The sequence below is a fragment of the Scyliorhinus canicula genome, chromosome 20 (genome assembly GCF_902713615.1).
Source record: "Scyliorhinus canicula chromosome 20, sScyCan1.1, whole genome shotgun sequence".
Lineage (NCBI taxonomy): Eukaryota > Metazoa > Chordata > Chondrichthyes > Carcharhiniformes > Scyliorhinidae > Scyliorhinus > Scyliorhinus canicula.
In genome coordinates this window covers 95,271,258-95,287,307 of record NC_052165.1, presented here as the reverse complement: position 1 = coordinate 95,287,307, position 16,050 = coordinate 95,271,258, and the positions used below count along the sequence as shown (strand labels likewise).

The 16,050-nt window shown below is 51.8% G+C and overlaps 1 protein-coding gene across 1 annotated transcript in view; it reads left to right on the top strand.

The window, feature by feature from the left end:
- The window catches only part of LOC119955133 (sulfotransferase family cytosolic 1B member 1-like), a 28,123-nt gene that overhangs the window by 4,771 nt on the left and 7,302 nt on the right, over window positions 1-16,050 (top strand). The window contains exons 2-5 of the mRNA XM_038781037.1: window positions 5,167-5,295; window positions 10,169-10,266; window positions 11,982-12,108; window positions 13,999-14,093. Coding sequence (XP_038636965.1) covers window positions 5,167-5,295; window positions 10,169-10,266; window positions 11,982-12,108; window positions 13,999-14,093 — 449 coding nt within the window. The remainder of the gene's footprint in view (window positions 1-5,166; window positions 5,296-10,168; window positions 10,267-11,981; window positions 12,109-13,998; window positions 14,094-16,050) is intronic.

Sequence of the window (16,050 nt, the reverse complement as noted above, 5' to 3'; positions counted from 1 at the left end):
CCCACTACAAACCTTCCTCCAGCCCGAAAAATATCCATCGGCCATTACTCTCTGCTTTCTATTATTCGGCCAATTTTGTATCCAAATTGCCACTGTCCCTGTTGTTCCAGGAGCTTTAACTTTTCTCACAAGCCTGTTGTGTGGCACGGTATCGAATGCTGTTTGAAAGTCCAAGTACATCACATCAACAGCATTCCCCTCATCGACCCTCTGTGGCACCTCTTTTTATAGAAATCTTTTTTTGAGGCATTAATAATTTTAACAATTTTAACAAATTTCAATAAAAACAAAACCACAATAATATACCCAACAAACTCCCCTGGACACAAACCCAAGCCAACATGGCTCACACAAACAGTGCCACCTTCCCCAACCACCTCCCATGCCTCCCCATTCCACCCCCTCCCCCCCCTCCCTGCTGACAGCTTCATTTTTCTCAAACAAGTTGATGAACAGCTGCCACCTCCGAGCAAACCCCTCAAGGCAAATTTAATTTTCTCAAGTGTGAGAAACCCTGTGATGTTGCTAACCCACACCCCCGACTTCGAGGGCTCCGAGTCCCTCCACCCCAGTAAGATCTGTCTCTGGGCCACTGGGGAGGCAAAGGCCAGGACGTCGACCTCTCTCACCCTCTGGGCTCCTGGGTCTTCTGACACACCAAAGATTGCCACCTCTGGACTCGGCGCCACCCTCGTTTATAATACCTCTGACATGAGGTCAGCAAACCCCTGCCAGAAACCCCTCAACCTCAGACATGCCCAAAACATATGGGCATGGTTCGCAGGACCGCCCGGACAGCACCCGCACCTATCCTCCACCTCCTCAAAGAACCTGCTCACCCAGGCCACAGTCATGTGGGCCCTGTCGACAACCTTAAACTGTATCAGGCTGAGCCTGGCGCATGGCGAGGATGCATTAACTTTCCTCAGGGCCTCCTCCTCCTCCCATAACCCGGCCTCCAACTCCCCACCCAGCTCTTCTTTCCACTTTCTCTTCATCTCCCCTCTGGGGGCTCCCTCCCACTCCATCAGCTCCTCATAGATCTCTGGAACCTTCCCCTCTCCAGTTCTTGGTCCCTGCCTGCATCCACCCCCGAAACCCTACGGCCAGCACCCCCCCCCCCCCCCCCCCCCCCCGGAGCGAACCGGTGGTTATCACAAACCGGCGGCCACACCAACACCCCCCTCCCCCCACCCCATGTAATAATAAATAATAATAATGATAATATCCAAACTCTCAGGGTTGGCTCAGGGCTGGTGGAGTACCGAGCCAGAGCGCACGGCAGAGGTACCGTTAACAATGTCCCCAAATCCGTGTCCTTACAAAGGCCACCTCCATCCGTCTCCATACCGACCCCTCCCCCGCCACCCACTTCCTGACCATTGCCATATTTGCGGCCCAGTAATAGTTGATGAAATTCGGGAGGGCCTGCTCCTCCCCCCTCCCTCCCACCACGCCCCCGCTCCAGCAGCACCTTTGCACCCGCAGTGTTTTACCCGCCCAAATAAATGCCGACATCTCTGCATTTACCTTTTTTGAAGGACGTCTTGGGAATAAAGACTGGGAGGCTCTGGAAAACAAACCGAAACCTCGGGAGGACCGTCATTTTAACTGTCTGTACCCACCCCGCCAATGCCAACGGGAGCGCACCCACCTCCGGAACCCCCCCTCATCTGTTCTACCAGGCGCCCCAGATTCAGTTTGTGTAGCTGCTTCCACTCCCGCGCCACCTGGATACCCAAATATCAAAAGCCCCCTCCCACCACCTTGAACAGCAGCTCTCCCAATCTCTTAAAACCCTCAAGAGTATTGACAGTCAGAGAGATCTAGGTGTACAGGTCCACAGGTCACTGAAAGGAGCAACACAGGTGGAGAAGGTAGTCAAGAAGGCATACGGCATGCTTGCCTTCATTGACCGGGGCACTGAGTATAAGAATTGGCAAGTCATGTTGCAGCTGTATAGAACCTTAGTTAGGCCATACTTGGATATAGTGTTTAATTCTGGTTGTCACACTACCAGAAGGATGTGGAGGCTTTAGAGAGGGTGCAGAAGAGATTTACCAGGGTGTTGCCTGGTATGGAGGGCAATAGCAACGAGGAGCGGTTGAATAAATTTGGTTTGTTCTCACTGGAACGACGGAGGTTGAGCAGTGACCTGATAGAGGTCTACAAAATTATGAGGGGCACAGACAGAGTGGATAGTCAGAGGCTTTTTCCCAGGTTAGAGGGGTCAATTACTAGGGGATAGGTTAAGGTGCGAGGGGCAAGGTTTAGAGGAGATGTACGAGGCAAGTTTTTTACACAGAGGGTAGTGGGTGCCTGGAACTCGCTGCCGGAGGAGGTGGTGGAAGCAGGGACGATAGTGACATTTAAGGGACAATACAAGAATAGGATGGGAATAGAGGGATACAGACCCCGGAAGTGGAGAAGATTTTAGTTTAGACGGGCAGCATGGTCGGCACGGGCTTGGAGGGCCGAAGGGCCTGTTCCTGTGCTGCACTTTTCTTTGTTCTTTGTTATTCTCCTGCCCCCTCACCTGGATCGCAAAGACCTCACTCTGACTCATATTCAATTTGTATCCCGAAAACCGGACTAATTCCTCTAATATCCCCATAACCCCTCCAATTCCCCCCAGTGGGTCCGATATGTACAGCAGCAGATCGTCCGCGCATACTGCGTAGACAGCGAGACCCTGTGTTTCACCGCCCCCCACCCCTGACTGTCCCCTGCCAGACCCTCGATGCTCTCAATGCCAACAGCTCTATAGCCAGGGCAAACAGCAGTGGGGCAAGAGGACATCCCTGTCTTGTATCTCGGTGTAAGCTGAAGTAGTTCAATCTCGTCCGATTCGTTCACATACTCGTCACCGGTGCCTGATATAACAACCGGACCCAATCCACCAACCCATGACCAAACCCAAACCACCCCAGGACCTCCCACAAGTATTTCCACTCCACCCGGTCAAAGGCCTTCTCTGCGTCCATGGCCTTCAGGACCTCCATCTCGAGCCCTTCTGGAAGCATCATGATTACATTGAGTAACCTCCTCACGTTGGTCACCAAATGCTGCCCCCTAACGAACTCCATCTGGTCCTCCCCAATTACCCCTGGGACGCAGTATTCAATCCTTGTAGCCAGGAAATTCGCCAACAGTTTGGCATCCACATTTAACAGGGAGATTGGCTGATATGAACCAGTTTTCCGGGTCCTTATCCCGTTTTAAAATGAGGGAGATCGATGCCTGTGACTACGTCGGGGGAGTACTCCCAACTCCTTTGCCTCATTGACGGCCCTGGCCAGCAGCGGTCCCAACACCCCAGAGAACTTCTTGTAGAATTCCACCAGGTACCCGTCCAGTCCTGGGGCCTTACCCCGATTGCATCGCCTCCAGCCCCTCCACTACTTCTACAAGCCCGATTGGGGTCCCCAAGCCCTTCACCAACTCATCGTCCACCTTCGGGAACTCTAACCCTCCCAGAAACCGCCCCGTCCCCTCCTCCATGGCTGGAGGCTCCAACTTATATAGTTTACTATAAAACTCCCCAACCACCCGATTTGCCCCCGCCGGGTCCAAGACCATGTTCCCACCTGCGTCCTTCACTTTCCCAATTTCTCTCGCCGCCTCCTGTTTCCTCAACTGGAGCAGCTAACATCCTGCTTGCTTTCTCCCTGTACTCGTACAGTGGGCCGATCACCCTTCGCAGCTGCCCTACCACCTTATACGTGGGTAACAACCCAAATTCCATTTGCAGCCTCTGCCATTCCTTTAGCAGCCGTTTACCCGGGTCCTCCGCATATCTCCTGTTCACCTGCAGGATTTCTTCATCCGGCCTCCATTGTAGATGCTACCCCCCCCCCCCCCCCCCTCCGCGGACTCACTTGTAAATCTACCCAGTGCAGGGCATGGTCCGACACCATTATTGCTGAATACTCAACATCAACCACCCCTGCCAACAATGTCTTATCTACCACAAAATAATCTATTCGGGAGTACACCTTGTGCACATGGGAGTAAAACAAAAATTCTTTCGCTCTCGGCCTCCCAAATCTTCACGGATCCCCCCCCCCCCCCCCTCCGGCATGTTCTCCATGAACCCCCAGAGCTCCTTAGCTGTAGCTGACACCCACACCGTCCTCGAGCTTGACCGGTCCAGTCTCAGATCCAGGACCGTGTTAAAATCCCCCCCCGCCCCCCACCATAATCAGTCAATGAGTGTCCAGGTCCGGAATCTTCCCCAGCACCTGCCTCATAAATTCCACGTGGTCCCAGTTACGGGCATAGATGTTGACCAACACCACCGGCATCCCCTCCAATTTCCCACTTACCACAACGTACCTCCCCAAGAATCCGCCATATTTCCTTCCCACCTCGAATGCTACCCACTTAGTGACCAAAATCGCCACCCCATTCGTTTCAAAGTCCAACCCTGAGTGAAATACTTGCCCAACCCGTCCCTTCCTCAGCCTAATCTGGTCCCCCACTTTCAGGTGCGTCTCTTGAAGCATGGCCACATCCGCCTTCAATCGTTTTAAGTGTGCAAACATGTGGGCCCTCTTGACTGGCCCATTTAATCCTCGCATGTACCACGTGACCAGCCTGGTCGGGGGGGCACCATACCCCCCTAACCCCACCCCCGGGTGCCCACCGCCATCGTCCCTCCTCTCCTTACATTTTACAATGTCAGCAGTACCTCCCTACCCATTCCCCCCCCCCTCCCCCAGGCCCCAGCAACAACCCCTACTCCCATTACCCCACTGACCTGCCTCCCCACCCCCCCCCCCCCCATTGCTTTGCTACCTTGTCACAAAACTCCAGCAAATTAGTTGAATACAATTTAAAAATCCATGCTGGTTTTTCCGTAATCAACCACATTCCTCCTGATGACAAATAATATTGTCTAGAAGGTTCCCCAGCACGGACGGTAAACAAACTGGTCAGCCATTGCTGGGGTCATTTTGAAAGCTGATTCTGAATGACGTGTAGCCGCTGCAATTCTCCTGTCCTCTGGCACTGAGGGAATGAGAAAGAAGAGGCCATTCAGCCCATCACACACATCCAGAGCAGGAACTAACCCAATAATCCTCATTGTTAAACCTGTTCTGCTCCATACAGATTCCTCACTAATCCCCTCCTCTCCATCCTCTCTCTCTAATTCTCTTCAAACAGGAGCGACGTGGGTTCAGGAAATTGTGGATTTCATTCTGCAAGGTGGAGATGCGGAGAGGTGTCGCCGAGCCCCGATAGACAGCAGGATCCCATTCCTGGAGTTCAGTTTTAAGGGATTTCACCCTTCAGGTGAGACATCGAGATCTGCACAACACAGACAAACTGACAAAGGCAGAGTGCAGGAACCATCAACACCGACCCCATCAAACACTCCCAGGACAGGTACAGCACGGGGTTAGATACAGAATAAAGCTCCCTCTGCACTGTCCCCATTAAACACTCCCAGGACAGGTACCGCACGGGGTTAGATACAGAGTAAAGCTCCCTCTGCACTGTCCCCATCAAACACTCCCAGGACAGGTACAGCACGGGGTTAGATACAGAGTAAAGCTCCCTCTACACTGTCCCCATCAAACACTCCCAGGACAAGTACAGCACGGGGTTAGATACAGAGTAAAGCTCCCTCCACACTGTCCCCATCAAACACTCCCAGGACAGGTACAGCACGGGGTTAGATACAGAGTAAAGCTCCCTCTACACTGTCCCCATCAAACACTCCCAGGACAGGTACAGCACGGGGTTAGATACAGAGTAAAGCTCCCTCTACACTGTCCCCATCAAACACTCGCACGACAGGTACAGCACGGGGTTAGATACAGAGTAAAGCTCCCTCTACACTGTCCCATCAAACACTCCCAGGACAGGTACAGCACGGGGTTAGATACAGAGTAAAGCTCCCTCTACACTGTCCCATCAAACACTCCCAGGACAGGTACAGCACGGGGTTAGATACAGAGTAAAGCTCCCTCTACACTGTCCCCATCAAACACACCCAGGACAGGTACAGCACAGGGTTAGATACAGAGTAAAGCTCCCACCACACTGTCCCCATCAAACACTCCCAGGACAGGTACAGCACGGGGTTAGATACAGAGTAAAGCTCTCTCTACACTGTCCCCATCAAACACTCCCAGGACAAGTACAGCTGCTGAGGCACTACTGAGGGAGTGCCACACTGACAAAGGCAGAGTGCAGGAACCATCAACACCGACCCCATCAAAAACTCCCAGGACAGGTACAGCACGGGGTTAGATACAGAGTAATGCTCTCTCTACACTGTCCCCATCAAACACTCCCAGGACAGGTACAGCATGGGGTTAGATACAGAGTAAAGCTCCCTCTACGCTGTCCCCATCAAACACTCCAAGGACAGGTACAGCACGGGGTTAGATACAGAGTAAAGCTCCCTCTACGCTGTCCCCATCAAACACTCCAAGGACAGGTACAGCACGGGGTTAGATACAGAGTAAAGCTCCCTCTACGCTGTCCCCATCAAACACTCCAAGGACAGGTACAGCACGGGGTTAGATACAGAGTAAAGCTCCCTCTACACTGTCCCCATCAAACACTCGCAGGACAGGTACAGCACGGGGTTAGATACAGAGTAAAGCTCCCTCTACACTTTCCCATCAAACACTCCCAGGACAGGTACAGCACGGGGTTAGATACAGAGTAAAGCTCCCTCTACACTGTCCCCATCAAACACTCGCAGGACAGGTACAGCACGGGGTTAGATACAGAGTAAAGCTCCCTCTACACTGTCCCCATCAAACACTCGCAGGACAGGTACAGCACGGGGTTAGATACAGAGTAAAGCTCCCTCTACACTGTCCCATCAAACACTCCCAGGACAGGTACAGCACGGGGTTAGATACAGAGTAAAGCTCCCTCTACACTGTCCCCATCAAACACTCCCAGGACAGGTACAGCATGGGGTTAGATACAGAGTAAAGCTCCCTCTACGCTGTCCCCATCAAACACTCCAAGGACAGGTACAGCACGGGGTTAGATACAGAGTAAAGCTCCCTCTACGCTGTCCCCATCAAACACTCCAAGGACAGGTACAGCACGGGGTTAGATACAGAGTAAAGCTCCCTCTACACTGTCCCCATCAAACACTCGCAGGACAGGTACAGCACGGGGTTAGATACAGAGTAAAGCTCCCTCTACACTTTCCCATCAAACACTCCCAGGACAGGTACAGCACGGGGTTAGATACAGAGTAAAGCTCCCTCTACACTGTCCCCATCAAACACTCGCAGGACAGGTACAGCACGGGGTTAGATACAGAGTAAAGCTCCCTCTACACTGTCCCATCAAACACTCCCAGGACAGGTACAGCATGGGGTTAGATACAGAGTAAAGCTCCCTCTACGCTGTCCCCATCAAACACTCCAAGGACAGGTACAGCACGGGGTTAGATACAGAGTAAAGCTCCCTCTACGCTGTCCCCATCAAACACTCCAAGGACAGGTACAGCACGGGGTTAGATACAGAGTAAAGCTCCCTCTACGCTGTCCCCATCAAACACTCCAAGGACAGGTACAGCACGGGGTTAGATACAGAGTAAAGCTCCCTCTACACTGTCCCCATCAAACACTCGCAGGACAGGTACAGCACGGGGTTAGATACAGAGTAAAGCTCCCTCTACACTTTCCCATCAAACACTCCCAGGACAGGTACAGCACGGGGTTAGATACAGAGTAAAGCTCCCTCTACACTGTCCCCATCAAACACTCGCAGGACAGGTACAGCACGGGGTTAGATACAGAGTAAAGCTCCCTCTACACTGTCCCCATCAAACACTCGCAGGACAGGTACAGCACGGGGTTAGATACAGAGTAAAGCTCCCTCTACACTGTATCATCAAACACTCCCAGGACAGGTACAGCAGGGGTTTAGATACAGAGTAAAGCTCCCTCTACACTGTCCCCATCAAACACTCCCAGGACAGGTACAGCACGGGGTTAGATACAGAGTAAAGCTCCCTCTACGCTGTCCCCATCAAACACTCCCAGGACAGGTACAGCACGGGGTTAGATACAGAGTAAAGCTCCCTCTACGCTGTCCCCATCAAACACTCCAAGGACAGGTACAGCACGGGGTTAGATACAGAGTAAAGCTCCCTCTACACTGTCCCCATCAAACACTCCCAGGACAGGTACAGCATGGGGTTAGATACAGAGTAAAGCTCCCTCTACACTTTCCCATCAAACACTCCCAGGACAGGTACAGCACGGGGTTAGATACAGAGTAAAGCTCCCTCTACACTGTCCCCATCAAACACTCGCAGGACAGGTACAGCACGGGGTTAGATACAGAGTAGAGCTCCCTCTACACTGTATCATCAACACTCCCAGGACAGGTACAGCACGGGGTTAGATACAGAGTAAAGCTCCCTCTACACTGTCCCATCAAACACTCCCAGGACAGGTACAGCACGGGGTTAGATACAGAGTAAAGCTCCCTCTACACTGTCCCCATCAAACACTCGCAGGACAGGTACAGCACGGGGTTAGATACAGAGTAAAGCTCCCTCTACACTGTCCCATCAAACACTCCCAGGACAGGTACAGCATGGGGTTAGATACAGAGTAAAGCTCCCTCTACACTGTCCCCATCAAACACTCCCAGGACAGGTACAGCATGGGGTTAGATACAGAGTAATGCTCCCTCCACACTGTCCCCATCAAACACTCCCAGGACAGGTACAGCACAGGGTTAGATACAGAGTAAAGCCCCCACCACACTGTCCCCATCAAACACTCCCAGGACAGGTACAGCACGGGGTTAGATACAGAGTAAAGCTCTCTCTACACTGTCCCCATCAAACACTCCCAGGACAAGTACAGCTGCTGAGGCACTACTGAGGGAGTGCCACACTGTTGGAGGGTCAGTGCTGAGGGAACATCGTACTGTTGGAGGGTCAGTACTGAGGGAGTTCCGCACTGTCAGAGGGTCAGTACTGAGGGAGTGCCGCAATGTCAGAGGGTCTGTACTGAGGGAGTTCCGCACTGTCAGAGGGTCAATACTGAGGGAGTGCTGCGCTGTCAGAAGGTCAGTACTGAGAGAGAGCCGCACTGTCAGAGGGTGAGTACTGAGAGAGTGCCGCACTGTCAGAGGGTCAGTACTGAGGGAGTGCTGCACTGTCAGAGGGTCAGTACTGAGGGAGCGCCGCACTGTCAGAGGGTCAGTACTGAGGGAGTGCTGCGCTGTCAGAGGGTCAGTACTGAGGGAGTGCTACGCTGTCAGAGGGTCAGTACTGAGGGAGTGCCGCACTGTCCGATGGTCAGTACTGAGGGAGTGCTGCACTGTCAGATGGTCAGTACTGAGGGAGTGCCGCACTGGCAGAGGGTCAGTACTGAGGGAGCGGCGCACTGTCCGATGGTCAGTACTGAGAGAGTGCCGCACTGTCAGAGGGCCAGTACTGAGAGAGCGCCGCACTGTCGGAGGGTCAGGGCTGAGGGAGCGTCACACTGTCAGAGGGTCAGTACTGAGGGAGTGCCGCACTGTCAGAGAGTCAGTACTGAGGGAGTGCCGCACTGTCAGAGAGTCAGTACTGAGGGAGTGCCGCACTGTCAGAGAGTCAGTACTGAGGGAGTGCCGCACTGTCAGAGGGTCAGTACTGAGGGAGCGCCGCCCTGTCAGAGTCAGTACTGAGGGAGTGCTGCCCTGTCAGAGTCAGTACTGAGGGAGTGCCGCACTGTCAGAGGGTTAGTACTGAGGGAGCACCGCACTGTCAGAGGGTCAGTACTGAGGGAGTGCTGCACTGTCAGAGGGTCAGTACTGAGGGAATGCCGCACTGTCCGATGGTCAGTACTGAGAGCGCCGCACTGTCGGAGGGTCAGGACTGAGAGAGCGCCGCCCTGTCAGAGTATAGAAATATAAATTTGGTCTTCAATCACTTTTACTCCAGTATTTTTCTGAAGTATCAGACTTTCTGATCCACGATTACTTATTACCTGGTCCGCAAGGATATTTTGGTCCAGTTATCCCACTGACCTCATCTTTGTCAGTGTGACTTGTCCAAGGTATGTTCAAAATTGGCCTCAGGTTCCCTGCAGCCTCGATTCTCCTTCATTGATTTTCCAACCCTCGACACCAGACACCTGCCCAATTCCCTCCATTCAGACTACTCCTTCTGACACCTCGCTTTTTGCAGGAACTGAACTCCTCGCGAAGATGCCATCTCCGAAAGTGATTAAAACCCATCTTCCATTCCAGTTATTGCCAAAGTCCTTCCTGGATCAAGAATGCAAGGTATGGATTGTGTCCGGCTCCATGTGTGTGTGTCTGTCTTTGTTTCTTCTGGCCTCTCACAGGATGTGGGCCTCATACCTGGGCCCAGTGCTCATTCCCCATCCCTAATTGCCTCTTGAGAAGGTGGCGGATGAGTCGCCATCTTTTCAGCTTGTTGCAACTTCTTGGGTGAGTGTGCTTAACACTCGCTTTGGCTCTGTTTCACGTTCTAAGCTCTGGAGTCACCAGGTGCCGTAAAGAAACCGCCACAAGTTTCAAGGTGAAGTTCAAAGCAATAAAGCTGTACACCAATTAGTAAGTCCAAAACAATTAGAGTTTATTATAACACAATTATAATAACACTCATGCACACGCTAAAGATTAAACTTACTTCTACCACTAAACAACTAATACTTAGCTAAGAAGGAACTGCGAGGTCAGGGAACAAGGCCTTTGTTCTGTTCTGGTCTGCAGGCTTCGGATCGCTATCAGTTGGCAAGGGTGTCAGTAATGCCGGTTTCAGGTAGCGGTCGTCGTTTAGGCACTTACTTATTGGTGGCTGCTGCTCAACGGCTGATGTAGAAGACAGGAGTCTGGAGGCTGGAGCCGGAGACAGGAGACTGAACCATGTGTGGGACCTTTCTTTTATAGGTCCCAGGGGGTCCGCGCCCCTTTGGGCGGACTCCCTTACCTGCTGGGGATCGATTGGGCCTCTTCCCAATCGATATGTTTTGAACCCCCCAATCCTAGGGCCGTTCCTTGATTGCTGGGGCGGTTCTTAGGACTTATTGTCCTGGCTTCTCTGGCGCCACTGGGTCTGGCCTCCTATTGAATGTATCGATTGAGACTTAATTTGTGTCCATTGTATCTGGGACATGCCCGGTATGTCCGGACATGCTAACGGCTTCTCATTCACAGTGGTGCCTGGTCTCTGAAGCCGTCAGAAACTGGTTTCTGCGTTGTCCCAATACTTAATTGCTCTGCAAGCTGTTTGCTCTTTAACATGTCTGTTTTCCCTGCACTCTTTGCAGTCTTCCATTTTGTGTTCGTTAGTGGCCATCTCAGGTGGCAACAAGCTTCAATCCCGTGTGGTGTAGGAACACCCACAGTGCTGTTAGGGAGGGAGTTCCAAGATTTTTGACCCAGCGACAGTAAAGGAACGGCTGATATATTTCCCAGTCAGGATGGTGAGTGTGGGGTTTGGAGGGGAACTTGCAGGCGGTGGGTGTTCCCCACGTGTCTGCTGCCCTTGTCCCTCTGGATGGTAGAGATGGCGGGTTTGGAAAGTGCTGTTGAAGGCACCTCAGCGAGTGGCTGCAGTGCATCTTGTAGATGGTACACACGGCTGCCGCTGTGCGTCGGTGGGGGAGGGAGCGGATGTGGAAGGTGGGGGTTAGCGTGTCGATCGAGCGGGAGCTGCTTTCTCCTGGATGGTGTGGAGCTTCTCGAGTGTTGTTGGGAGCCGCACCCATCCAGGCAAGTGGAGAGGGTCCCATCACACTCCTGACTTGTGTCCTTGTAGATGGTGGACAGGCTTTGGGGGAGGAGTCAGGAGGTGAGTTACTCTCCGCAGGATTCCCAGCCACTGACCTGCTCTGGTAGCCACAGTGTTTATATGGCTGGGTCCAGTTCAGTTTGAAGTCCTCCTGACTGAATGTAGGTGGTTAGATAGTTGGTGTTGTGGTCGTGAGAGGCGAGAGCTTTAACCAATTTCCTCTTAATCATTATCTCCACAGATGATCTACTGTGCGAGAAATGCCAAAGATATTCTGGTTTCATACTTTCACTTTGACTCAATGAACAAGCTGCAGCCTGAGCCAGGAACCTGGGAGGAATATTTTCACAAATTCCTTCAGGGTAATGGTACGTAGAAAGAGAGATTTCAGAATGCAAGAGATCTGTGCAGTGAGTGTGTGATCAAGTGTGTGCGTGAGCGAGTGAGTGAGTGTGTAGTGAGTGAGTGTATAGTGAGTGTGTGAATAGTGAGTGTGTGAATAGTGAGTGTGTGCATGAGTGAGTATGTATGAGTCTGTGTATGAGTGAGTGTGTACGTGAGCGAGTGTGTGTATAGTGAGTGAGTGTATAGTGAGTGTGTGAATAGCGAGTGTGTGTATGAGTGAGTGTGTATGAGTGAGTTTGTGTATGAGTGAGTGTGAGTGTGTCGTGAGTGAGTGTGTGTATGAGTGAGTGTGTGAATAGTGAGTGTATGTATGAGTGAGTGTGTATGAGTGAGACTGTGTATGAGTGAGTGTGAGTGTGTAGTGAGTGAGTGTGTGTATGAGTGATTGAGTGTGTGTGTATAGTGAGTGTGTGAGTGAATGTTTGTGTAGATGAGTGTGAGTGAGCAAGTGTGAGTGTTGTTACGATACCCAGGGGAGTATCCGGTCAATTCCAGTCTCACAGGCCCCAGAGTCCCGTCAGTGAATTGACCAATAATTCTGATAATGTTTCTGAGATCTTTGGCCTTTGACTGTTCCAATGACTTCCAGGCACCAGATTTGTAAGCGAGTGTTTAAAAAACTGCTGAGCAAACAATGGGCAGGGGTAGCAGCCATTCCTGGGCACTGGTTGGCTAGAAGCACCAATACTGTTTACTTATAATAACAATAAAGATAAAACTGGCAATAATTCTTATAGAATAACACCCACGTAATCTATTACTCCTGCCCTCTTTCTGCCCCACCCTCTATCGAAACGCACATAAGACAGACGCACACACAGGAGGGAGGAAAAGGGGAAAATGATAAGGATTAAAATGGAAGAAAGATAGATGACTGTCCTTCCTGCTGATATTGAAATTGTTGTAGTTGGCTATCTTCCCTGGAAATGGAGTGCGGAAACCATTATGTTCTTACGGCTGGAACATTCAGCCAGGACTCTCAGGCTGTGCGAGCCCTCAGGGGAGTCACTTTAACTTGTATTAACCTGGGCCTTCATTCAGAAGATCCAGCTCAGATCTGTTTAACTCTAACCTGCTTTCACCTCCATCAGATTAACTCTCAGCCTCACTGATGCAAGACTAGTGTTCTTCACATGAGAGTTTAAAAAGGGTTTTCAAACAACCAATCCTGCCTGTAGCTGGTTCTGGACTGGATTTCCCTGCAGGTTAAACTATCTGTGCAGAGAGATAGGTCTTTTCTTCAGTCTTTAGAGCGAGAGATCAGAGCTACATGTAGCCCTGTAGATTCATGATCAAAACAAAAACTGAAAGCAAACGCACAGTCTCACAAAGTGAGGAACAATGCGGAACGATCAGCACCAATCAGCATTGAATGCCAGTTGAAACCTGGGAATATAAAGTAGTCCATTGGCTGACAGCCAAGTCCATCAAGAGATGTCAGCACTGATGGCACAGCAACATTTTAATTAATCCATCTTAAAGGTACAGGTCCATGAATTGTCCAGGTACAAATATCATAAAAGCCAAAAAAACAGAAATTACAAAGGAAAACAAGGGACTGACAGGGACTCACAAGAGGTTCCTCACAGTGTGTGAGTGTGAGTGTGTTTCTGAGTGTGTCCCATTCTATATTAATGTGAAGATGTGAATCATCGTTCTGTCTCTCTCTCACCCTGTCACTCCCTCATCCACCCTTTCCCACTCGTCTCGCACACCCTCTCTCTCTTACCCTGTCACTCCTGATCCACTGTCTGCCACTCCTCTCTCCTTCGCACCCTCTAACCCTCTCTCTCATCCTCTCTCTCACCCTGTGTCTGCCTCTCTCTCTCACCTTCTCTCCCGATCTTTTCCAGTATCCTATGGACTGTGGCATGACCATGTGATGGGGTGGTGGGCACAAAAAGACAAACACCCCATCCTGTACATTTTCTACGAGGACATCAAAGAGGTAATTTCACTGCGAGTGACTTTTTCGTTCACGTTTCCACGCACTAGATTCCTCCTGCAACAAGGGAATATTAAAGAGACAGAGGGATTAGACTGGGTGGGATATTAAAGGGAGTGGGAGAGTGAGGGAGGAGAGTGGGATTAGACTGGGTGGGATATTAAAGGGTGCTGGGGAGTGAGGGGGGAGTGGGATTAGACTGGGTGGGATATTAAAGGGTGCGGAGAGTGAGGGAGGAGAGTGGGATTAGACTGGGTGGGATATTAAAGGGTGCGGGGAGTGAGGGGGGAGTGGGATTAGACTGGGTGGGATATTAAAGGGTGCGGGGAGTGAGGGGGGGAGTGGGATTAGACTGGGTGGGATATTAAAGGGTGCGGGGAGTGAGGAGGGAGAGTGGGATTAGACTGGGTGGAATATTAAAGGGTGTGGGGAGTGAGGGGGAGAGTGGGATTAGACTGGGTGGGATATTAAAGGGTGCGGGGAGTGAGGGGGAGAGTAGGATTAGACTGGGTGGGATATTAAAGAGTTCGGAGGTGAGGAAGGAGAGTGGGATTAGACTGGGTTGGATATTAAAGGGTGTGGGGAGTGAGGGGGAGAGTGGGATTAGACTGGGTGGAATATAATTTTTATTACAAATTTAAGATACCCAACTAATTTTTTTCCAATTCAGGGGCAATTTTGCATGGCCAATCAATCAAGCCAGCACAATTGTGGGGCTGAGAACAATGCAGACACCTGGAGGCAGCAGTGCTAACCAATGTGTCACCGTGAGGCAGCGTGCTAACCACTGTGCTACTGTGAGGCAGCGTGCTAGCCACTGTGCTACTGTGAGGCAGCGTGCTAACCACTGTGCTACTGTGAGGCAGCGTGCTAACCACTGTGTCACTGTAAGGCAGCGTGCTAACCACTGTGTCACTGTGAGGCAGCGTGCTAACCACTGTGTCACTGTAAGGCAGCGTGCTAACCACTGTGTCAGTGTAAGGCAGCGAGCTAACCACTGTGCTACTGTGAGGCAGCGTGCTAACCACTGTGTCACTGTGAGGCAGCGTGCTAACCACTGTGTCACCGTGAGGCAGCGTGCTAACCACTGTGTCACTGTAAGGCAGCGTGCTAACCACTGTGTCACTGTAAGGCAGCGTGCTAACCACTGTCTCACTGTGAGGCAGCATGCTAACCACTGTGTCACCGTGAGGCAGCGTGCTAACCACTGTATCACCGTGAGGCAGCGTGCTAACCACTGTGTCACTGTAAGGCAGCGTGCTAACCACTGTGTCACCGTGAGGCAGCGTGCTAACCACTGTGTCACTGTGAGGCAGTGTGCTAACCACTGTGCTACTGTGAGGCAGTGTGCTAACCACTGTGTCACCGTGAGGCAGCGTGCTAACCACTGTGTCACCGTGAGGCAGCGTGCTAACCACTGTGTCACCGTGAGGCAGCGTGCTAACCACTGTGTCACCGTGAGGCAGAGTGCTAACCACTGTGTCACTGTGAGGCAGCGTGCTAACCACTGCATCACCGTGAGGCAGCGTGCTAACCACTGCATCACCGTGAGGCAGCGTGCTAACCACTGTGTCACCGTGAGGCAGCGTGCTAACCACTGTGTCACCGTGAGGCAGCGTGCTAGCCACTGTGTCACCGTGAGACAGCGTGCTAACCACTGTGTCACCGTGAGGCAGCGTGCTAACCACTGTGTCACCGTGAGGCAGCGTGCTAACCACTGTGTCACTGTGAGGCAGCGTGCTAACCACTGTGTCACTGTGAGGCAGCGTGCTAACCATTGTGTCACCGTGAGGCAGCGTGCTAGCCACTGTCTCACCGTGAGACAGCGTGCTAACCACTGTGTCTCCGTGAGGCAGCGTGCTAACCACTGTGTCACTGTAAGGCAGCGTGCTAACCACTGTGTCACTGTGAGGCAGCGTGCTAACCACTGTGTCACCGTGAGGCAGCGTGCTAACCACTG